Below are 26,116 nucleotides of genomic sequence, written 5' to 3' on the forward strand. Positions count from 1 at the left end.
AATTTGCTTGACTTCATTGAAGATGTGAATAAACATGTGGATAAAGGTGAACTAGTTGATGTAGTATATCTAGATTTCAGAGAAAGCTTTTGAAAAAGTTCCTCATGAGAGGTTCCTGAGAAAATTATAGAGTCATGGGTAGGTGGCAAAGTTCAGTTGTGGATTAGGAGTTGGTTTTCGGTTAAATGGTCATTTTTTTCAATGGAGGAGAGTAAACAGTGGAGTGCCATAAGAATTGCCGCTGCTGGGTCAGACTAGTGGTCTGTGCGGCCCTTTGATAAAAGACCAGTGCTCTAAATGAGTCCAGTCTCACCTGCGTACGTTCCGGTTTAGCAGGAACTTGTCCAACTTTGTCCTGAATCCCCTATAACAGACTCCGGAAGAGAGTTCCAGTTTTCCACCACTCTCTGGATGATGAAGAACTTCCTTATGGTTGTATGGAATCTATCCCCTTTTCACTTTAGAGAGTGCCCTCTCATTCTCCCTACCTTGGAGAGGGTGAACAACCTGTCTTTATCTACTAAGTCTATTCCCTTCAGTATTTTGAATGTTTCGATCATGTCCCCTCTCAGTCTCCTCTTTTCAAGGGAGAAGAGGTCCATTTTCTCCAATCTCTCACTGTATGACAACTCCTCCAGCCCCTTAACCATTTTAGATTATCTTTTCTGGACCCTTTCGAGTAGTACCGTGTCCTTCTTCCAGTATTCCAGGTGAGGGCGCACCATGGCCTGGTACAGCGGCATGATAACCTTCTCTGATCTGTTCGTGATCCCCTTCTTAATCATTCCTAGCATTCTATTTGCCCTTTTCGCTGCCACCGCACATTGTGCAGACGGCTTCATCGACTTGTCAATCAGAAATCCCAAGTCTATTTCCTAGGAAGTCTCTCCAAGTACCACCTCAGACATCCTGTATTCCTGTATGAGATTTTTGTTACCGACATGCATCACTTTACACTTATCCACGTTGAACCTCATTTGCCATGTCAATACACATTTCTCGAGCTTATGTCACGTTGCTGATCTTCACAATCCCTCTGTGTCTTCACTACTCTGAATAACTTTGTATCGTCCGCAAATTTAATCACATCACTCGTCGTACCAATGTCCAGATCAGTTATAAAGATGTTAAAGAGCACGGGTCCAAGCACTGAGCCCTGCGGCACCCCACTGGTGACGCTCTTCCAGTCCGAGTATTGTCCATTTACCCCCCACTCTCTGTTTCCTATTCTCCAGCCAGTTTTTAATCCACGTGAGTATTTCACCCTTGATTCCATGTCTCGCAATTTTCCAAAGTAGTCGTTCATGCGGAACCTTGTCAAACGCCTTCTGAAAATCACCTTTGTCTATATGCCTGTTTACTCCCTCAAAGAATTGCAGCAAGTTCGTCAAACAGGACCTCTCTTTGTTGAAGCTGTACTGGCTGGTCCTCATCAGATCATGTTCGTCAAGGTGATCAATGATGCGGTCCTTTATCAGCGCCTCTACCATCTTTCCTGGTACCGAGGTCAGACTCACCAGTCTGTAGTTTCCCGGTTCGCCCCTCCAACCTTTTTTGAAGATCAGCATAACATTCGCCACCTTCCAGTCTTCCAGAATCTTTCCCGGTTTGATCAACAGATTGACTTAGTTGAAGCAGTTCAGCTATAGTCCCTTTCAGGTCCTTGATGACCCTCGAATGAATGCCATCTGGACCTGGGGATTTATCACTCTTAAGCCTATCAATCTGCCTGCATACCTCTTCTAGACTGACCATCAACCCTGTCAGTTTCCCATCTTCATTTCCAGGATATAGCCTGATGGGTTCCGGTATGTTGTGTAAATCCTCTTCGGTAAATACAAACGCAAAAAATGTGTTCAGTTTGTTGGCGATTGCTTTGTCCTCCTTTAGCACTCTCTTTATTCCATGGTCATCCAATGGTCCCACCACTTCCTTCGTGGATCGTTTCTCCATAATATATCAAAAGAACAGCTTTAAGTTTTTTGCCTCCTTGGCTATTTTTTCTTCGTAGTCTCTTTTGGCCCCTTTTACCACCTGCATTGATGTTATTTGTGCTTATTCCAGTTTTTGTCCGTTTTTAACCTTTTCCATTCCTTAAATTAAGTTTTCTTGTCTCTGATCGCTTCCTTCACCGCTACAGTAAGCCACGCCAGTTCTTTGTTCTTTTTCCTCTTGGATCCCTTGTTGATATGCGTTATATATAGATTTTGCGCCTCGGTGACTGTATCCTTAAAAAGGGACCATGCTTGCTCTAGCAGTTTTACAGTTCTTATCCTCTGTACTGGAACCGGAGCTATTTAACTAGAAATTGGAATGACAAGTGAGGTGATTAAATTTGCAGATGGCACTAAACTGTTCTAAAATGCATACGGATTGTGAAAAATTGCAGGCAGACCTTAGGAAATTGGAAGACTGGGCATCCAAATAGCAGATGAAATTTAATGTGGACAAATGCACACTGGGAAAAATTACCCGAATCACAATTACCACCTGGCTAGGGTCCACCTTGGGGGTTAGTGCCCAAGAAAAAGATTTGAGTTTCATTGTAAACAATACAATGAAACCTGCCCAATGTGTGGCGGCAGCCAAAAAAAGCAAACAGGATGCTAGGAATTATTAAAAAAGGGATGGTTAACAAGACTAAGAATGTTATAATGCCCCTGTAATGCTCCATGGTGCGACCTCTGAGCATAGGAATTTGGACGCCCTCATGAAAGCTCACAGTTTGAAAAATATTAAAATATGCAAAATGAAACCAGCGCAAGGTTTAAAAAATTATAATTAAGATTTATTGAGTTATTGTTTCTATTTTTCCATTATGAGATCAAAAGAATCAAGCATAATTGCTTAACAGTTGCGCTAATGGGAGATCGTTATAGTTGTCAAATGCTGGCCTTCTAATAACGAACTCATCTTAATATCTCCAGATTCTCTATTATATACTGTTGGCTCAGTGACATCATCAGGTTTGACAACCAATAAAATAACAAAAGAGGTATTTCAAATTAGACAAAGACAAAAGTTTCAGAAAAGTACATTTGTTTGCTTATAGTCGTTTCTGAATATAAATCATAATTTTCACTAAAGTATATTAAGAGAAATTATTTGTTAAAAAGATGCTGAAAGTTCTCAGCCTTAGAGGAAAAAAAAACTCTCCCTAAATTGACAGGTTCAAATTACATAGCTGTAGCCCACAGGAGGAGGAGGAGGGGCTGCCTGAGCTGACAGTCTCACACACAAGCCTTCCTATGTTAGAGCAGAAATCTCTGACTTAATTACTTCCAGATGTTGCTTTAGGATTTCTTTAGGTTGCAAATATATATTATGTTTTTCAAAACCCATTCCTTTGACCAACACACAGCCACACATCCACTCCAGTCATATTTGCTTGATTTATACTTTGCTTGGCCAAGCTTTCCATACATTCATTCAAAACTATATTTAATTCCTGTTATATCTTAGTTTGGGACATGTTACTAACTAGTCTAAAGCAAGCACATGTGGTATTAATTAACACCACGCTGCTGGGAACAAAATCTGGAAACACAAAATGGATTCCAAAAGACAGAAAATATAGCAAAGACAGAGAACCAAGATGGATTCCATGTAACCCTTATGATTTCCAAAGGTCCAACTGTCTGCAGTAAAAAACAATCCAGAGCAAATTTTATTGGTTGTCAAACCTGATGATGTCAATGAGCCAACAGTATATAATAGAGAATCTGGAGATATTAAGATGAGTTCGTTATTAGAAGGCCAGCATTTGACAACTATAACGATCTCCCATTAGCTTTATCAGCGTGTCACCAGCGTTTCAGTTTTTTTTAACGTGTCACCTACCGCTATTTGTCCAAGGTTATTCTTTTGATATCTTTCCCTTTTATCAAAATGGACCCCTGATGAAGATTGTACGAAACACGGACCGTGTTGGGTCCCTTGCCTGGTAAAAGGTTTTTAATCAAAGATTTACTTGTCATAATAAAGTCTGCCTGCATCGTGTACAAGTCTGCAGTTTTTGGTTTGTTTACCCTTATGATTTCCTCCATGATCTAGCCTAGCATCAAAGTGCATAAAAAGAACACCATTCTTTCCCTTATATTAATCTGTAGTGTATTTTTCTGGCTTTATCTACATTCATATTCAGATTTTTTATTCACCCGTTTTTCGTACGCTTCTATTTGGGCGTGGCCCTAACTGACACATATGCTTGTATCTAACTAGAATTACCCAGAATCATACGAAAAACAGGCGCTTTTGTAGAAAAACTCCACAAAAAATACTGCACCATCATGCGCCGACATCCATTCTATTACCGTCCCATAAACATCACCCCCCACTGGCCACGAGCTACTACTCCTCACCTCACATGGAGTACTTTGTTCAATTCTGGTCTCTTTATCTCAAGAAAGATATATCGGCACTAGAAAAGGTTCAAAGAAAAGCAACAAAGATGATAAAGGGGATGGAACTCCTCTTGTATGAGGAAAGACTAAAGGTTAGGGCTATTCAGCTTGGAAAAGAGATGGCTGAGGGGAGATATGATTGAATTCTACAAAATCCTGAGTGTAGTAGAATAGGTGCAAAAATTACAAAGACTAGGGGACATTCAATGAAGTTACAGGGAAATACGTTTAAAACCAATAGGAGGAAATATTTGCGAGTAACCCGGTTTGCGAGTGCTTTGCAAACAAGGAAGACATTACAGCTATCAACAATAAACTCGAAATTATAAAAAATTGGCTTAACATAAATAAACTACCACTAAATATTAAGAAAACCAAATCGATGCTTTTTACGTGGAAAAGGGATATAACACTAAGTATTCCTTTTTCCCTTAATAACTCCGAATTAGAATTGGTCCCCACTTTAAAGATTTTAGGCGTCATAATCGATGATAAATTTACATACCACGATCACATCAGCAATATAGTTAAATCGTGTTTTTTCAAATTATGTTTAATTCGTTCAGTATCTAAATTCCTGGAGCCTAAATCCACTAATTTCCAAAATCGACTAGTGTAACTCTCTTCTTCTCAATGTTTCACAAAAGGAAAAAAGAAGGCTCCAACTAATTCAAAATACGGCCGTCAAATTGATCCACGATGCGAAGAAATACGATCATGTTACTCCCCTGTTGATTAAATCCCACTGGCTCCCTGTCAGCCATCGCATCACTTTCAAAATACTATTCTCAGTTTTTAAAACTTTGAGTTATAATGAGCCTCAATTCGTAACCAGGATGTTAGTACCATATAATTCCCCACGATCTCTCCGTTCGACTTCCCATAATCTTCTTTCCATTCCCTCTCTGAAAATCATAGGCACCAGAAGGCACGACATGTTCTCGGTTATGGCCCCTCAACAATGGAACCTTTTACCTCAATATATTAGAGAACTAAAAGACTTATCATCGTATAAAAAAACCTTAAAAACTTACCTTTTCAATGACGCATTCGATCTTATACCTTCTATTCAATAATCTTTTTTCTCTTCATCTAATAATATATGAAGCCAATTTGGCACCAAATTTACCCTCCCTTTTGTTCATTCCATTAATGTTTTTCTTTCTTACTCAATTAGCATTGTAACTCTGCCCCTTTTTCCCTCACGACTCACGTTAGTTTTACCCCATACTGTCATTGTCACTTTGTACGTCAGCACCAGATATTTATTTGTATATTTCTTTTATTATATTGTACATCGCTTAGTATATTAAATAAGCGATTCATTAAATACGAATAAACTTGAACTTGAACGAGCAAAACATTCTCGCAAAACGTGTCTCGCAAACTGAGTGTCGACTCGATTTGCAAGCAACCCCCCCCAATAACCGGCATCGCTCCCCCCCACTCGCAAAGGCCTCCCCGCTCGAACCGGCACCCCCCACCCGAACAACTTAAACTTACCCCCCCCCATCTGGCACAGGCACGCAGTCCACAGGACGTGCCGGTGCCGCTAGAAGATCTCAAGGCCGGCAAAAGCAGGAAGATCTAGCGTCACTGGCACGTCCTGTGGGCTGCGTGCTGGTGCCAGACAGGGGGGGGGTAAATTTAAGTTGTTTGGGTGGGGGGTGCCGGTTCGCGCGGAGGGAGGTCTTTGCGAGTGGGAGGGGGGGGGGAGCAGCGCCGCTGGCCTCGGGGAGAGGGGGGAACATATCAAAGCGAGTTTCCATTATTTCCTATGGGGAAACTCGCTTTGATATACGAGTATTTTGGTTTACAAGCATGCTTCTGGAACGAATTATGCTCGTAAACCAAGGTTCCACTGTATTAAAAAAAAAAAAAAGGCTCAGACAGGTCTTAGACACATGTGCAGACCATCTACAGATGGTCTGCGCATGCGTCAAGATCACACACTAGCGATCCGTGCCGGCAGATGGGGGCATTCCTCTGATTGCCCCCATTTGAATATTGGAGGTTGAAGAATCCATCGGACCTGCCCGGATTGGACACGGATCGGTTACAATCGGGCAGGTTGGTGAATCTAGCCCTTTGTAACTTAAGGGATTCAGTGGAATATAAATTCCAGATCAGATTAGGTAACCCCTTATTGGGGAATCCGGATCCCAGTTTGCCATACTTTCCAGTGTCGAAAGGTGGCCCCTTGCTTGCCACAAGAAGTACCCTGAAGAAATAAGACACGCACATGTGAAAGTAGAAAACAGGTTGCAATAGAAACTATAGTTAACAAAAGAATTTTAGAGCATGCTAATTAAAACATAAATGTGGGGGTTGTTGGTTTTTTTTAATGTATGTATATATGCAGAATTATTTTTGATTGATTGATATTTATTTACCGCCTTTTTGAAAAAAAATCTCCCAAGGCGGTGTAGTGTCTAAACAATTTTAACCTGTTCTTTAAAGCAAGTAAGGCATGGATTCATCCTTCTGACCCCGACCCCAACAAAAATTAAAGCCAAGATATACCCTGAAATGACTGGTGCAGGAGAGGTACAAACGACACATACTGTGAAACAGTTCTGAGATGCAAGCTTCTGGGCAGAATTAAAAGCATTAGTAGAATTGCTGAATTGGAGTGGCCCAGTGGTTAGAGCTGCTGCCTCGGTACCCTGCGGTTGTGGGTTTGAGTCCAGCTCTTCTCCCTGTGACCCGAGGCAAGTCACTTAACCCTCCATTGCGACCACAACATAGTATGGTTCAACCTTAGGAAAGGCTTCCCTAGATCAAATACGAAAACAAAGGTACTCAATTTCCGGGGCACAGACTTCGCACGCATGGGAGATTTCGTCCATCAGACGCTGCAGGACCAAGCGGAGACCGATGATGTAGAAGCTAAGTGGTTAACACTGAAATCAATCATACATGAAGCAACTAGCCGCTTCATAAAATCAGTAAATAAACGACAAAGAAACAATAAACCCCAATGGTTCACCGCGGAGATCTCGCACTTCATTAAGGAGAAGAAAAAAGCGTTTCTCTCCTACAAGCGCACGGAGAAAAGAGAGGCAAAAGTAGAATATAGGACCAGGTCTACAGCGGTCAAAATGGCAGTTAGGGAGGCAAAACTTCGAGTGGAAGAAATTCTGGCAAAAAACATTAAAAAGGGGGACAAATCCTTCTTCAGGTATATTAGTGACAGAAAAAGGAACACAGGCGGGATAGTACGCCTTAGAAGACCGGACGGAAGTTACGTGGAAGCAGATTCCGATAAAGCCGAACTACTGAATGAATACTTCTGCTCAGTCTTCACCTGTGAGGCACCGGGACACGGTCCGCAGTTGAAGGCAACACAAAGCACAGAAGACCCATTTCAGAATTTTGAGTTCACACCAGGTGAAGTTTACAGTGAACTGGCAAGACTCAAGGTGGACAAAGCCATGGGACCAGACAATTTGCACCCAAGAGTGCTCAGAGAATTGAGCGATGTCCTGGCGAAACCATTGGCTGAGCTATTCAATCTCTCCCTAAGTAAGGGGAAAGTTCCCCTGGACTGGAAATTAGCTAATGTCGTTCCTCTGCATAAAAAGGGTTGCAGGGCAGAGGCTGCGAATTATAGACCGGTGAGTCTCACATCAATAGTGTGCAAACTCATGGAAACACTAATTAAAAGCAAATTGGACACGATCTTGAATGAAGGGAATCTTCGGGATCCCAGTCAGCATGGATTCACCAAGGGTAGGTCCTGCCAATCCAATCTCATCAGCTTCTTTGACTGGATAACAAGAAAGTTGGACTTGGGAGAGTCTTTGGACGTCGTGTACCTGGACTTCAGTAAAGCTTTTGACAGTGTCCCACACCGCAGGCTGCTAAGCAAAATGGAATCGATGGGTTTAGGAGAGACACTAACTGCATGGGTCAATGATTGGCTGAGTGGCAGACTTCAGAGGGTGGTGGTTAATGGTACCCTCTCTAAAACATCGGAGGTGACCAGTGGAGTGCCACAGGGCTCGGTCCTGGGTCCACTCCTTTTCAACATATTCATAGGGGATCTGACTCAAGGGCTTCAAGGTAAAATAACACTATTCGCCGATGACGCCAAACTATGTAATATAGTAAGTGAATGCAGTTTACAGAATTATATGGCGCAGGACCTGCTTACATTGGAAAGTTGGTCCTCAACCTGGCAGCTAGGCTTCAATGCTAAGAAATGTAAGGTCATGCACCTCGGAAGCAGAAATCCATGCAGGACGTACTTCTTGAACGGAGAAACTTTAACTAGGACTTCAGCAGAACGAGATTTAGGAGTAATCATCAGTGCAGACATGAAAACTGCCAATCAAGTGGAGAAGGCTTCACCTAAGGCAAGGCAGATATTGGGTTGTATCAATAGAAGTTTCGTCAGCCGAAAGCCTGAAGTCATAATGCCGTTGTACAGGGTCATGGTGAGACCTCATCTGGAGTACTGTGTGCAATTCTGGAGGCCACATTACAGTAAAGATGTGCGCAGAATTGAATCGGTTCAGCGGACGGCCACCAGGATGATCTCGGGGCTCAAGGGTCTCTCGTACGAAGAGAGACTGAACAAATTGCAGCTCTACACTCTCAAGGAACGTAGGGAGAGGGGAGACATGATCGAAACATTTAAGTACCTCACGGGACATGTCGAAGTGGAAGATGATATTTTCTTTTTCAAGGGACCCTCGGCCACAAGAGGGCACCCGCTCAAACTCAGGGGCGGAAAATTTCATGGCGACACCAGAAAGTATTTCTTCACAGAGAGTGGTTGATCATTGGAACAAGCTTCCAGTGCAGGTGATCGAGGCAGACAGCGTGCCAGACTTTAAGAATAAATGGGATACCCATATGGGATCCCTACGAGGGTCAAGATAAGGAAATTGGGTCATTAGGGCATAGACAGGGGGTGGGTAAGCAGAGTGGGCAGACTTGATGGGCTGTAGCCCTTTTCTGCCGTCATCTTCTATGTTTCTATGTTAGGTACCATAGTCAGATTGTGAGCCCACAGGGACAGATAGGGAAAACTGCTTAAAGCAGTGGTCTCCAACTCAAACCCTTTGTAGGGCCACATTTTGGATTTGTAGGTACTTGGAGGGCCTCAGAAAAAATAGTTAATGTCTTATGAAAGAAAAGACAATTTTGCATGAGGTAAAACTCTTTATAGTTTATAAATCTTTCCTTTTGGCTAAGTCTTAATAATAATATTGTAATTTATAGCTAAAGAGACATATGATCAAGAAACTGGTTTATTTTACTTTTGTGATTATGATAAACATACCGAGGGCCTCAAAATAGTACCTCGGGCCACGAGTTTGAGACTACTGGCTTAAAGTTCCTGACAAAGAAAATGTATGAAATGCTTTGACCTTGACTGATAAGGTGGGTATATCAAACCCCTGTTTTATGAAGCCGCGCAGAAACGGCCCTGAAGCCCTTTAAATCTCTATGGGCTTCGGGGCCGTTACCGCAGCGCAGCCGCTAGCGCAACTTTGTAAAACAGGCCCCAAATGAAATAAATAATCTTAGACCGTGCATATATTCATTTCCAAAAGTATATTTTTAATAGAAGGACAAATATCTAGGCTAACAGTTGAAATTTCCTCATTCCCTGCTATGTCTGTTGCCAGATAGCAATTTTTGTTTTGAGTGAAACAAATTAAGTAATACCACAAACGGGTGTTGCATAATATGGGGAAGGAGCTTTTGTCACTGTTGGTTTGAACTCTCTTAGCCTACATCTGTGTCAGTGTGAAATTCCTTTTTCACTTTATCTACAGGATAACTAGCACTTCTTAAAATGCAAAGCAATGCAACAGTCCCTGCAAAATAGCATGTGAAACTGAAACCATCTGTTAGCAATGATTTTTTTTTTTTGCCTAGTGCAGCAGGATATATTTCTAGTCTTTCATCTGTGTTGTCTTTGGAGGCTTTGTTTTGCCTTTTGCAACAAAGGATATATCATGCTGCCTCCAATATAAGCACAGGCTATAATGAGACTGACTCACTAAGCAGCCTAAACAAAAAATTCAATCTAAAACATGTTTGCCATGCAGGTGGTCAAAATTTAACAGGCAGGGCAACAGGGGTAACCACGCACAGCCTTTTGCTCCCAGGGGCTTCATGGTTCTGGCATGTCCCACTACTGCCAGTCTCAGAACCAGGCAAAGGTCCTATCCAGAAAAGTCTTGTATTTACAACCAATAATTTTCAGGTAAGCAAATAACTGTTGACTTCTAGTTTTCCTCATCGGACTATACCATATAAAATGTGATAAAAGAAAAGTTGGAGACAGTCCCAAAATCAACTTGAAACAAATACAAGAAAACTTAAACAAGACTCGTGCCTCCACCGGCAGCCAGTGCAACAATTGATAATAAGGACTAATATGATCATTCTTTTTTAAACCAAAAATCAATCTGACAGTTGTATAATGAATTATCCTCAATTTTCTTAATAGTTTCTTAGAGGCACCTAAATAAATAATATTGCAGTAATCTAATATGGATAAAACTAATGCCTACACCAATAATCTAAAAGATAATGGATCAAAATATTTTTTATAGTCTTTAACTTCCTAATCCCCACCCCCAGAAGATGTATGAGGAGAGACTGGAAGCCATGAATATTTATACCCTAGAGCAGGGGTATCAAAGTCCCTCCTCAAGAGCCGCAATCCACTCGAGTTTTCAGGATTTCCCCAATGAATATGCATGAGATATATTAGCATACAATGAAAGCAGTGTATGCAAATAGATCTCATGCATATTCATTGGAGGAAATCCTGAAAACCCAACAGGATTGCGGCACTCGAGGTGGGACTTTCACACCCTTGCCCTAGAAGAAAGGAGGGACAGGTGAGTTATGATTCAGACATTCAAATACTTGATATTAATGTAGAACAAAATCTGTTCCAGAGAAAGGAAAATAGAGGGCTTAATTTGAGATTGAGGGGTGGTAGACTCAAGAGTAATGTAAGGAAATTTTTCTTTACAGAGAGGATGGGTGATGCAAGGAATGGGCTCCCGAGGGAGGTGGTGGAGAAGAACACGGTGACAGACTTCAAACAAGCGTGGGATGAACACAGAGGATCTCTAATAAGAAAATAATGGGTATACATTCAAGTTTTAAGTTTCAAGTTTATTATGTAATTTGATTAATCGCCTATTCCAAATTCTAAGCGATGTACAAGTCAGTAAAAATACACAGTTAAAGGGAACATACATAACTAACAAAGGGACTAAGTCTACTAAACATGATAAAAACCACTTATTCAAGCATAATGAGACACTAGGAAAGGCAAGGAAAGAAATACAATCTAATTAATATAGGCATAAACAATTAAGGGTTAAGAACAGCGGGAAGGGAAGGACAAAACTGATTAAAAGGTTTAAAAGTAAACAAAAGAGCAATAGGCAATTCAATTAAATATTGAATGCATCTTTATAAAGAAAACTCTTGAGTTTGCTCTTAAATTTTTCCAAATTCTTTTCCTCTCTTAAGTAAATTGGGAGTGAATTCCATGTCTGAGGAGCCGTAATAGTAAAGACAGATTGCCGTCGTGTGTTGATAATTTTGAGAGAGGGAATGACCAATAAATGTGGTCATTTGATCTCAATAATCTGGAAGGATTATACGGTATCAATGCTTTATAAATAAAAGCTGGGGTTTTAAATGTAAGAGATTTGAAAGTAAGCAAACATAACTTATATAGAATACGATGAGCCACTGGAAGCCAATGAGCTTTATGAAGTAAAGGGGTTACATGATCAAACTTCTTTGCTTTCATAATAAGTTTAATGGAAGCATTCTGGAAGATCTGCAGCCGCCTAATTTCCTTTTGCGCCATTCCCTTAAATAAGGCATTGCAATAGTCAATTTTTGAGATAACCATTGAATGAATTAGTATATTCAATGATTTTGGACATAAAAATTTAGATATTGAGCGAATTTGGCGAAGTCTGAAAAAGGTAGCTTTAACAACATGACTAACATGGTCATGGTAAGTTAGTTTTTCATCAAAAATAACCCCTAAAATTCTAATTTTATTTATTAGCTTTAGGGTGACACCTTTGATGTAAATTGGAAAGGTGAGTTTATGATTATCTTTCCAAGGAACTAAGGCCAGTACTGGGCAGGCTTACACGGCCTATGTCCCATATATGAACATTCAGTTGAAGATGGGTTGGGGAGGGTTTCGATGGCTGGGATGGTTAAGATGTGTTGGAGTGAGCTTTGATGGAGTCCATAGTCTGTTATTGAGAAAGATCGGTAGCATGGAATATTGCTACTCTTTGGGTTTTGGCCAGGTGCTAGTGACCTGAATTGGCCACCGTGAGAACGGGCTACTGGGCTTGATGGACCATTGATCTGACCCAGTAAGGCTATTCTTATGTTCTCCAGTAGATGGAACCTAAACACACTACTGGGTAGGGATCTGGGTTTCTGGCCCAGAAATACCTATGAAAAATAACTATTTAAACTAAATAATTAATTTATGGAGCATGTATGGATGGGCAGACTGAATGGACCACTCAGGGAAAAATGCTTGAGTACCTGAATAAATTAATGTAAACCATTCTGAGCTCCGCTGGGAGAACGGTATAGAAAATTGAATAAATAAAAATTTATCTGCCGTCATTTACTATGTTACTATGTAAGTATTGTGCTTGAGGCATCACAGAACTCTGCTTCTGCTGCATCACCAACGCTATCCTGAGCCATGCCTACAAGTCTGGAATGGTGAGATGTTCACTCCTCTGAGGCAGACACACATCCGAGGCCTATCAAAACACATGCATTTTGTGCAGGGGCAGAGAAGCATAATGTGTTTTGCATTCAAAAATGCTCCTTGTGTCATTCAATGGATTATAAAACACTTGCCAAGGTGCTGGTATACATAGGTCTCCCTGTCATTTCTACACCAAAACCATAGCCAAATGCTGTGTCTTCAAAGGCTTAGTGCTTGCATTTAAGTCCTTACACAACATGGCACCCAGCTACATATCAGCCAAACTCCTGGCATACGTCCCGAACAGACCCCTCTGCTCCCAGGAGGAAATATATCTACAATTACCCCCTGGTCGGAGCCTCTGACTAGAAAGTGCCAGACGCAGATTGATTTATTCATTTAGCCCATCCTCCCCAAGGAGTCCAGAATGGGTTACAAGAGTAAATTCACAGTATAGGTCAGGACATGACAGACAACATAAGTGATAATACAGTTTGACAGACATAACATAATTGATAAAGCAGCATAACATAGATGATAGTACAGCTTCTGCGATACAGGAATAAACATGGTTGACAGTATTGCAGATATTACTACCACTTTTTACAAAAATACTAGAATCAACTGCCTCCACGCATCAAATCCCTCGAAGGACTTTTGAGCTTTAGGAAACAATAAAAACCTACCTCTTCTCCTAATTAGAGAGTTGCGCGAGGACAGAAATCCCACCTGTCCCCACCCGTCCCCGTGAGGAATCCCTCTGTCCCCACGAGGAATCCCCTCCATCCCCACCCGTCCCCGCGAGGAATCCCCTCCGTCCCCACCCGTCCCTATAAACTACAGAAATAGTTATTTCATTTAATTATGCTACTGAATTGAAGGCTCTGGTAGAAACTCATTTACAAATAAGCAAAAAGACTATTAATTTGGAAATATTAATTGGGAAGAATACATACTTTGTAAACGGGTTTCTACCAGAACCTCTAATGTTTATAAATTTTTATCAACACAACTAATATAGTACTTTATCCTAAAGCAAAAAAAAAAAAAGAAATATAATTTTTTTTCCTATCTTTGTTGCCTGGTTTCTGCTTTCCTCATTTTCTCATTCAATTCCTTCCATCCACTGTCTCTCTTCTCTCTTTGTCTTCCATTGCTCTATTACTGTGCCTCCCTTTCTCCCCCCTTCCAAATTCGTCTGGCACCCATCTTCTTCCCTCCGCTCCCCCCCATAGTCTGGCATCTCTGTCTTCTTTCCTGCCAGCGTCTTCTCCACACTCTCTTCCCCATTTCCTTTCAGCGTCCTTCTCCCCCCATCTTCCCCATGTCCTGTCAGTGTCCTTCTCCCCCCTCTGTCTTCCCCATGTCCTTTCAGCATCCTTCTCCACTCCTTTGTCTTCCCAAGTGCTTTCACCGTCCTTCTCCCCCCTCAGTTTTACCTTAAGCGCCTTTTCCTCTCCACTCCACCTTTCCTCCCTTTTTCCCTCCCTGCCCCTTACCTTTGTGGCGCTTACCCGCCCGACTGACAACAGAACAGGCCCGGTCCAACAAACCTCCCTGTCCTGTAGCTGCGAATCTAAATTACCTTCTTACAGCAGCTGGAGTATTGAAGCTGCTGTAAGAAAGTAATTTAAATTTGCGGCTACAGGGCAGGGAGGTTTGACGGACCGGGCCTGTTGTCGGTCGGTCGGGGGACCTGGCTGGCTGCGCTGCACCCGGGGCGGACCGCCCCCCGCCTTGTACCACTGCCTTTTCCCTGCCTGCCCTGCCGCAGCACAAAGCCGAACGGAAGTCTTCACGATGTCAGCGCTGACGTCAGAGGGAGGGAGGGCTTTGCTTAAGCCCTCCCTCCAAAGTCGGTGCTGACATCAGGAAGACTTCCGTTCGGCTGTGTGTGGCAGGGCAGGTAGGGAGACGAGCCTCGCGGCTGAATACACCCAGCCCCTCGACCCTCGGAGGTGTCCCCATGGGATCCCCGCGACCCTAGGGGGCATCCCCACGGGATCCCCGTGGGTCCCGCGGGATTCCTGTCGTCCCCGTTCCCATGCAGCTCTCTACTCCTAATTCCCCTAGCCAAGTATCTGTATGGTATAGCGCCTAGACTAGAGAGTTGCGCAGGGACAGAAATCCCACCCGTCCCTGCCAAAATCCCACCTGTCCCCACCCTTCCCCGCGAGGAATCCTTCCGTCCTCACCCATCCCTATAAACTTCAGAAATAGTTATTTCATTTAATTATGCTACTGAATTAAAGGCTCTGGTAGAGACCCATTTACAAATAAGCAAAAAGACTTTATTAATTTGGAAATATTAATTGGGAAGAATACATACTTTGTAAATGGATTTCTACCAGAGCCTCTAATGTAAATATAAAATATAAGTACTCAGCTGATGAGAACCCCCAAGCTGTCAGCTGAGGACTTCCTTTGCAGTTGGCCGGGGTCCCTTTTGCCAAGCTTGGCAGGCAGCAGTAGCGTCCCTGAGTCACAGATGCTGGCACCTCAGTGGCTCATGGATGTTGCCAGCGACTGCTGTGCTTAGTGGAGGGGAGTTCTGGCCGTCTCTAGAGGAGGTCCTCTGCTGGCAGTGCTTGGGGATCTCCACCAGTCACAGTAAGGGTCAGCAAGTACTTCAACACTGTAGAAATAAAACCAGAAATGCATTTCCTTTTCTTTTGAACACAATACAAAGACATCTGCTATATACATTACCCAAAGCTAACATATTTTAGTCAATAAATTCCGTTTTTTACCTTTGTTGTCTGGAGACTTATTTTTCCATAAAGTTGATCCCAGTTTCTTTTTACTGCTTTCCCATCTTCTGTAAATTCTTCTGTTGCTGTCCATTGGTTCCTCCTACCATGGTCCAGCATTTATCCCTATCTCATCTTTCGTGCCTGCCCACCAGCCCCATGCCCAACATTTCTCCTTCTATCACCCCTCTCCAGCACCATGCCACATCTCTCCCTCCATTCCCTTCACCACTATGTCCAACATTCCTCCCTCTTGCATCCATTTCAATCTGTCTCACTGTTCCCTTTCCACCACAATATTTCTCCCTCTCATTTGTACCTCACTCCCTCCCTATGACAAAAAATTTTCCTTTCTTCCATTCCCGTGTACACAACCATCTCTTTCCCTCCCTTCCTCTCTCTCAAGTCCATGCCATGTGTCCAAAAACGCACTCCCTCCTCCACCTCAACATCTCTTTCACTCCCTTCTTTCATCCTCTTTCCCAAGTTCATGTCTTGTGTCCAAAATGCACTCCCTCCCCAACCTCAGCATCTCTTTTCCTCCCTTCCTCCATCCTCTTTCCCAAGTTCATGCCTTGTGTCCAAAAACACACACACTCCCCCACCTCAGCATCTTTCCCTCCCTTCCTCCATCCTCTTTCCCAAGTTCATGCCTTGTGTCCAAAAACGCACTCCCTCCCCCACCTCAGCATCTCCTTCCCTTCCTCCACCCTCTTTCCCAAGTTCATGCCTTGTGTCCAAAACGCACTCCTTCCCCACCTTTCTCTCCCTTCCTCCATCCTCTCTCCCAAGTTCATGCCTTGTGCCAAAAACGCACTCCCTCCCCTCTTTTGTGTTCCACCTCCCAGCCCTCATCTGCTAGCAAAAAGGAGCTCAAGCCGCGAAGTTCGTCTTCTATTTCCTGCCTGCACTGCCCCAGCACCCATAGCCGACCGGAAGTCTTCCCTGATGTCAGTGCTGACGTTGGCGGGAGGGAGGGCTTTGCTTAAGCCTTCCTTCCGACATCAGCACTGACATCGTGGAAGACTTCCGGTCGGCTGTGTGCTACGGCAGGGCAGGTAGGAAAAAGAAGACGAGCCTCGTGGCTCGAATGCATTGAACTCCACAGGATCCCCACGACCCTAGGGGGCGTCCCCACGGGATCCGCTCCTCCTCCTCCTGCCATGTATTCTGTAACATACAATTTGTCTATATCCCATCTGTTTAATTACTATGTATTGTACGTTAATTGTCTATATTGCCCTGTCTGTATTTTGTTTAATTATTATGTTTGTTATATTGTAAAAAAAGAAAACCCTCTTAAATATTATAGCCAATAGAAACTTTAATCAAAATACTCCTGGAATTGGCTAGATCCCCTTATGCCTGAGCTAAGAGTCTGTAAATATGAATAATACTAGGAAAACAACGGAATTGAGATCAAAGACATCAGTATGAGCCCGCCATAAATCGTGGAAACCTTTGGCTCAGGCTAAGTCTCAAAGGTGACTGGCACCAGACATACGTCTAAATGAGAATTGCCTCATACATCATAAAGTCTATGATCATCTCCCGTGGACAAAATAATTTGATTCCAAGTGAAAAAATACAGGCTTATAATTCAGGAAAAAGGGGAATATAAAGACATGACAAACAAATACCCCTTCAAAGACTAAACCAACACAATAAATACAGTAAATTATAATGAATAAAGAAAATATGTGAATGGTAGTTGAAGATTTACACATGCATAGTTCTAAATTTTAAATTTTAATAAATACAGAAACATTAAGATTAATAAATTAATGTGTAACATCTAATAAAATTGATACATATTCTAATAGACAATTCCTCCTAAATAAATATGAAACTACATTAAAAAAAATTTTTATAATTACTTTATATAAGAAAATTGTGCAAATTGTGCAAAATGTGCAAATCTGCCCGGACCCTGAGAAACAAATAACTGAGATACAATGACAAATTGTATACTCGTGAAAAAGTGCCAGTGCCAGTGCCAATTCAAAGGTTCCTATCTATAATAGCAGCAAAATCTAACTTTTTGGGATAAAGTGCAATAGCTAAAGTGCCAATGCTAAAATAAAACACTCAGATACAAAAAATATATATATCACTCATGTAACCCAACTATAATGGCTGATAGAACGTCGGCACTATAACATATACCTATAACATATAACCAGGGTCCCAGACCATTACCAACCCCAAACACATACACACAAAACACCACTCAAACCATAAACATATCACCACTCATCACCACTCGACAGAGCTCCATTTCGTATCTTCGTCAGGAGCAGGATGCCAAATAAATTAATGGCCCAGTGGGAAACACCGACAACAAGATTCTCAGTTAGTCGTTCAAAAGTTAGAAATCAAAGAAAATAAATAGCGTGTACAAATCAAACAACGCTGCGAATAAAAAGGCAACATGGCGTCTGCAGGGTTTAAGAACGCCTTGGAGAACCAGCCGTGGCCGCACCCACAAACTGCAGTTGTTAAAACGCATGCGGATTGTGAAACATTGCAGGCAGACCTTAGGAAATTGGAAGACTAAGCATCCAAGTGGCAGATGAAATTTAATGTGGACAAATGCAATGATGCATATTATGAAGAATAACCCAAATCACAGTTACTGGATGCTAAGGTCCACCTTGGGGATTAACTCCCGAGAAAAGGATCTGGGTGTCATCGTAGACAATATTATGAAACTTTCCGTCCAATGTGTGACTGCTGCCAAAAAAGCAAACAGGATGCTAGGAATTATTTTAAAAAAGGATGGTTAACAAGACTAACAATGTTATAATGCCCCTGTATCGCTCCATGGTGTGACCTCACCTGGAGTACTTTGTTCAATTCTGGTCTCCTTATCTCAAGAAAGATATAGTGGCTCTAGAAAACGTTCAAAAAAGAGCGAACAAGATGATAAAGGGGATGGAACTCCTCTCATGAGGAAAGACTAAAAAGGTTAGGGCTCTTCAGCTTAGAAAAGAGATGGCTGAAGGGAGATATGATTGAAGTCTACAAAATCCTGAGTGTAGTAGAACAGATACAAGTGGATCAATTTTTCACGTCATCAAAAATTACAAAGACTAGGGGATACTTGATGAAGTTACAGGGAAATACTTTAAAAACCAATAGAAGGAAATTTGTTTTCACCCAGAGAATAGTTAAGCTGTGTAACGCATTGGCAGAGGTTGTAGTAAGAGCAAATAGCATAGCTGGTTTTAAGAAATATTTGGACAATTTCCTGGAGGAAAAGTCCATAGTCTGTTATTGAGAAAGATATGCCCTGGATATTGCTACTCCTTCGGTTTTGGTCAGGTACTAGTAACCTGGATTGGCCACCATGCATACAAGCTACTGGGCTTGATGGACCATTGGTCTGATGTAAGGATGGAACACACACACAGGATACGAATCGGGAAGGAGGCGTTGCCAGAGGCTCGCTCCGAACCCCTTTTATTATGCTTCTATGCTATTGACATCATAGTAACTCCCTCAATTACATGTCTAATGATTGTTGGAAACAAAGTCACATGCATTTACATCGTATCACCCTCAACTCTGCACATAGGCAATTTCAGCTGATGTCCTTTCCAAATAAGGACTAATTAAATTAAGATAAGGGTTAATTTGTGACAGGTGAGAGGGAGAGAGGGAATGATTCAGCATTTCTTTCACAGGGACCAGGAAATCAGTGTGCTGACCTCACCCTGCTTCAGAATGGTGTCCTCAGCGTCCCCACAGTCTGACCCAGTAATGCTATTCTCATGTTTTTAGATATGGCCTCCAAAACAAGACATAGTACTCCAAGTGAGGCCTTAAGAATGCCTGCATTAAAACCTCCTTCCTTCTGCTGGTTATGCCTTTCTTTGCAACAGCTTTGTTTTAGTTTTGACCACTCGCTTATCACATTTTTTTGTGCTTATTTCATTCTTGCTATATTACCTGTCACAATCAGGGCAGGATTAATTCGTCAAGGGCCCCTAGCCAATAAGTATACTGCCCCCTCCCCGCCCCCATTTATTTACCCATTTTCTTATTTACTTCTTTATTTCCACTTTATTTCTTTTTTTTCTTTTATTTTAAAATTCAAAACAAACAACAAAGATTATTATACCAGTGCCAGTGTACAGTTTTTCTTCTATGCAGCTTCCAAACATCTCTGACCAAATTTCCCCTTCCTTCCTAGAAGAAGAGATCTTCAGCTTGCAGGGCTTTGGAAGTCCACCAATTTATATTTTGCATATGGGTAGGAGGCATGGGGCAAGAAAATTTAGTGCCTATCATTCCTCACTTAGCTTTCAGAGGTTAAAACCTCTTCAGGTCAGTAAACTATACTACTGTTATAATATCCCTGTCCTGACCTGAGGAAACGAGTTATGGTCTCTGAATTAGTACAAAAATCTATTAAAATTAGTCCAATAAATAGGATCACCTTATTTCCATTTTCTATTAACAAACAATTATCAACAAAGCTACAATAATACTTTATCCTAAAGCAAAAAGAAATAAATAAAACAAATATATTTTTTTTTCTACCTTTGTTGTCTGGTTTCTGCTTTCCTCATCATTCTTTTCCTTCTATCCACTGTCTGCTCTCTCTCTCTCTTTGCTTTTTCCATATGACATCTTCTCTCTTTCTATGCCTTTTCCAGAAATTGTCTGCCTCTCCCTTCCATCTCTCCCTCCCCCCCCCCCCCCCATTGGTGTGGCATCCATCTTCTTCCCTTCTCTCCTCCAATAGTCTGGCATCTTTCTCCTCTCCTTTATATCCCTCTCCCACACCCCCATGGTCTGGCATTTCACTCTCTCTTCTCCCTTCCCCCCTCCACTTCCATCAGCATCGCCCCCTTTCTCTCCCTCCACCACCCTTCTATGCTCTTCTCTCTCTCCCTCCAAACTAACCAATGCCATGAAGCAAGGGCCGGCTCTGCTCAGGAAAGAAGTAAGTGACGTCAGAGGGTGTGGACCGGCAGATGTGGGGAGTTGCTGCAAGGTCCCGTGATGACTGAATCTGTCGGTCCACCCCCTCTGACATCACTTACTTCTTCCTTGAGCAGAGCCAACAGACACAGTCATCACGAGACCTTACAGCAACTCTCTGTGTCTGCCAATCCACCCCCCTCTGAAGTCACTTATTCCACTTAGAGGTAATCAAAATTGTTTGGTTTTTCCCACTTTCAACTGAAACTGGAACCGCTATCAGGACTGTCTCAACGCTTTCAGCCAAAACTGAAACTGCAGCTGAAACTTATTGCTTAGTTTCAGCCGAAACCAAAAACAAAAACTAAAGTTTGGTTGTGTGAACGTGAACCAATGAGGCCCACTAGGGATTATCAAAGTTTGCAGTTGGCAGCCCTCTGCTAAAGCCATAGGAGATTATTATCATCCAGTCCCAGGAACTGCAAGCATAGACTGACAAACTAGGAGAGCTTTTTTAACAAGGACTTCAACAAGTTTAGGTTCCCAAATCAATGAAACGGGAACTTTGTCAGAATGTATTTTAAAAAAATTATTACCATCTTTTGGCCCTAAAGTTAGGCGCCTAGATTGGCATGCCTAGCCAATAAGTTTCAAGTTTATTAAAAATTTGATATACCACCTTATTTATTTCAAGGTGGTTATACATTTTAAAATAGGGTAAAAACAAATAATACGAATTAACATAACTTTAACAAAAAAAAACATACTCAACAAAACAATAACATAGTAGACAAAAGGGTACGTGTGGAAAAAAGGGTAGAACTATAATGGTTAAAGAAAAGTAAGATATAAAGGTATAAACATAAGGAAGGGGTTAAAAACAAATAAGTCCAATACAAGAAGACTCATAAAAAATAAAGACATTTAAAAAAAAATCCTTAAAAGGACATTTATACTTGAAAGGCATCTTTAAAAAGGAATGTCTTAAGAAAAGATTTAAATTTCTCAAGATTAGTTTTCTCTCTTAAAGCAACTGGTGCTGAATTCCAGAGTGTTGGGGCAACTACTGAAAAGATAGTGTTTCTTCTAGTGTTGATATGATTCAGAGTTGGAATTGCTAATAAATTTTGCTCCGTCCTCACAGAGGCCAATCCAGGTCACTAGTACCTGGCAAAAACCCCAAAAGTGGCAACATTCCATGCTACTGTTCCTAGTAGCCTGTCCTCTAGGTACCTAACTTAATTTTTTAATTGGCCTAATCAGCGCTGATAGTAGAACAGCATCATTAAAAACCAATTAAAAAGAAATTAATTAGGTGCATAACTCACCTACAACTTCTTGATAAATGTCTTCACTCAGGTACCTTGAAATGTACCTGGGTACCTTGAACAGGGACTCTTCCACTTCACAAAAGTGTACCACATTAATACAACATTTTTGTTGCAAATAAAGATTTGGCATCAAATACATCTGTTCTGTAGTATTTTTTTTTTTTTTTTTTTTGCTTTCTTTGTTGTCCTACATCTACTGCAGCTCAGTTGGATTCTTTTTGATGTTTTACCAAGGCACCTACCAGAAAGTAGATGTGGTTAGGATTGAAGTGCATTTTGGGTGTGACTTGACTTAGGCGCCTATCTTAGGTACACTCATTTAGGCAAAGAAAGCCCTGACCTAAATGGCAATGTGTCTAAGGATTCAATGCCTACTGGTGCTTAAAACTGCTTAGGTAACGTTAGGCACAATTGTATAACTAGCATCTAGCTAATGATTGACAACTGTGCTGAACGGTGCCTTCAAGTTAAATGCCATTTATGGAAGCAGAGTCTTTATGCATACCCAAACTCTGCACAGATAACAAGAGAACGTAGCATTAGTATGTTTTATATTTTGTATTTCATTATAAAACTGATTAAGAACAAGTATGATATAGATTTTTACTAAAACAGGGTAAAGGATTCCAGATACTGGTCTACACTTTTATCACATTTTATCAGCATGATGCACAATCCAGAATTAAAACGCACATTGATGTCAATGAAGGCAAGGACTATATGCTCTGAAAAGTTACAATCAAGAGCAATGTATTTCACAAATTATTTTAGATAAAATTCATTTCATTTTAATATATCTTTCTACTAACACTATAAGCTGACCAGTATTTGTGCTTAAAAACTATCACTGCACATAATCTTTCTTCTGTACACCACAAGATTAATTAAAATGTTGCATTTTCATCATATCCAACAGAACCAGGAAATTTTTTTAGAATCACACATATAGTATGTAAGTATGTATCCTCCTCAACATACATAGGGTTACCAGATTTTACATCACTAAACTTTTGTATCAAAAGCATTTATTTGGAGCACTCTATTTACCATATAAATTTCTAAGCAAAATGTAATGTAATGTAATCTAGAAATAGACGGCAGATAAGGGCCACGGCCCATCTAGTCTGCCCACCCCAATGACCGCATTACTTGCAATCACATTACACAAAAAAGAAGAATGCAAAGAGTAGTTCCCTCCCTCCCCAAACTACCTTACAATCCCTAGCTATAAGCGATATATTCAAGGCAGGGGTGATCCCCGGTTTATTTTGCCAATGTCAGCTCTACTCTCAAAATGGCTATCATGACCTCTTGCAGCAGTCCTGTGAGACTGCCACTAGAGGTCATAGCAGCTATTTTGAGAGCAGAGACAGCATGGGCAAGAGCAACTGGGGATTACTCATTCCCTCACTATACCCCTAGACCACCATTTTTTCATCTAAATGCCATTCTACATAAGTGATTATATCAGTTTTGATGTATGTTGCATCTGGGCTCTGCACAAACTTTTTCAGTAAGAACATAAGAGATGCCGCTGCTAGGTCAGAGCAGTGGTCCATCGTGCCCAGCAGTCTGCTCACGCGGCGGCCCTTTTGGTTAAAGACCAGCGCCCTAACTGAGACTAGCCCTACCAGCATACTTTCTTGTTCAGCAGGAACTTGTCTAACTTTGTCTTGAATCCCTGGAGGGTGTTTTCCCCTATAACAGCCTCTGGAAGAGCGTTCCAGTTTTCTACCACTCTCTGGGTGAAGAAGAACTTCCTTATGTTCGTACGGAATCTATCCCCTTTCAACTTTAAAGAGTGCCCTCTCGTTCTCCCTACCTTGGAGAGGGTGAACAACCTGTCCTTATCTACTAAGTCTATCCCCTTCAGTACCTTGAATGTTTCGATCATGTCCCCTCTCAATCTCCTCTGTTCGAGGGAGAAGAGGCTCAGTAAATAATGGCATTTGTGGAAGGGGAGAGGCAACTCCTGTTCGGAGGTGAGAGACAAATAAGACAAAGGACAAATTTTCAGCTTCCACCCCAAAAATTAAAAAGGTAAATTTTGTCTAAAACTGAAACCATGGCCTTAGCTTTTTGGCTAAAACTGAAACCAGGTAGAAAAAGGATTTTAGGCCAGTTTGGGCACTGTAACTGAAACCGAAATTTGGTCGGCCTCTACATCCATTCTGTATCCAATGTGAAAAAATGGGGAGACTATGGCACACTGAAAGAATGGGGCATGCTCAGAACTTTATACCTGTGCTGAGCTCTGGGACAGATATTCCACCCTGGTTTACAATCTAATGGGTCAAGATTCACTTTTTTTTAAACACCAGACACAGCATTTATAGATAATCTGAATAATATTCACTGCCAGTATCTGGCCTGGAAAGGCATCAAATATCCAGACAGAGCAGTGAGTACTGCTGCTAGCATGATTGCAGCGATACTGAGACTACTATCTGGATAGCTCTGGAGATAAATTAAGGATAACCTTTTCTGTGGCCTAAATGTATTCAATTCATTGTCTTGACAACTATCCAGATTTTGCTCTCCAAATAGCACAGTATTTTATCCACACTCTGCCCTAGCACTCTATGTATGGTGCTGAGGTGGTCTGACAGCATATCCAACATCACAATCTGGATAATCCTGCTGAAAATCCACAGGCAGGAATCACTCGTGTAAACATCTAAATAACAGCTGCCATTATCTGGATATTTATTTTTGAATAAGATTGAACCTGAGGTCAGGGAGGATTAAGTGACTTGCCTAAGATTATATTAAGTTTCAGTGGAATTTAAGGAAAGGGACTGGGACTTTTTGTAGTTATACAACCATACTCAAAGCGGTTTACATAGAGGTACGTCAAGCATTTTCCCTTTCTGTCCCGGTGGACTCACCATCTATCTAATGTACCTGGGGCAGTAGAGGATTAAGTGACTTGCCCAGGGTCACAGGGAGCAGCAAGGGGTTTGAAACCACAACCTTGGGGTGCTAAGGCTGTAGCTCTAACCACTATACCTCACTTTCCTGACTTCCCCAGTTCTCAGCCCACTTCTCTTTCTCTACTCCAAAAAGTTAAGATCACATATACCCTTTTGATTTGTAATAAATCTCTATATTTAGGGTTACTGTACACATGTAAATTCATAATTTGCTTGTCTATGCATTATGCTTGTCAAACTTGTTAACCGTTCAGAGCTTGTTGGGGAGGAGAGGATATAAAACTAACTAACCAAATAAATAAATAAAAATAAATCAATAAATGGCAAGATTTTATATCCACCTGATTTTGTACACATGCAATGAACAAATTTCCCTTTCCCTGAAAAAGCATCACAAGCAAATTTTCGGCTTCAGAAATTTGACAAGAAGAATCCAGAACAGTGCATTAAAATACTCCTTTCCATTCTAAGCAAATGTGAGCTAAATTCCATTCTGGAGAACAGACTGAATTCTTCACAATCTTGCATAGGTTCTGATACATTTCACATCACCAAATCTGCATGTCTAGAAGGGGAAAAAAGGATGTAAATTACTGTATATTTCTAAAGTTATTAATGCAATGCAACATATTGAGGCAGGAGAGAATACCCATTGTCAAGTGGTGGACTCAAATTCTTAATCTGTTAAATCCAAACACAACCTACTTTTACAAAAGTCAAAGGCCCTGATGTTTAAAAACACTAGCAGGGCTTGTTATTGGGATATGTGCTGCTGGCTGGACCTATCCATTAATTTTCAGTGACACTATCCTTATAGTACCACTGGAAATCATCACAGACTGTCGAGGCACTATGCAGATCATATTGGAATATAGTGAGAGCTGAAGTGTCAGTGTTCCCAAAAGTTATCCAGATAGAAGTGTGTGTAGGCCAAAATCTGTCATTTTGTTCAGTTTTCTGTGTCATTCATATTTTTCATTTTAGTCAGCGTTATATATATTTCTTTCTTTCTTTTTTGTGTTTTGAGGAC

General features: G+C 41.4%; 1 protein-coding gene across 2 annotated transcripts in view; it reads right to left on the bottom strand.

Moving 5' to 3' along the window:
• The window catches only part of LOC117355362 (myelin P2 protein-like), a 52,849-nt gene that overhangs the window by 8,282 nt on the left and 18,451 nt on the right, over positions 1 to 26,116 (bottom strand). Inside the window, exon 5 of one of the 2 annotated variants that reach the window (XM_033933804.1) lies at positions 23,982 to 25,651. The exons of the other annotated variant lie outside the window; for it this stretch is intronic. Within the exon in view, the coding sequence (XP_033789695.1) occupies positions 25,601 to 25,651 (51 nt within the window). The 3' untranslated portion in view covers positions 23,982 to 25,600. Of the gene's footprint in view, positions 1 to 23,981; positions 25,652 to 26,116 lie in introns of those variants that run through there. 2 annotated transcript variants of the gene reach the window in all.

This window comes from Geotrypetes seraphini, chromosome 2, assembly GCF_902459505.1.
Source record: "Geotrypetes seraphini chromosome 2, aGeoSer1.1, whole genome shotgun sequence".
In the NCBI taxonomy this organism is placed as follows: domain Eukaryota; kingdom Metazoa; phylum Chordata; class Amphibia; order Gymnophiona; family Dermophiidae; genus Geotrypetes; species Geotrypetes seraphini.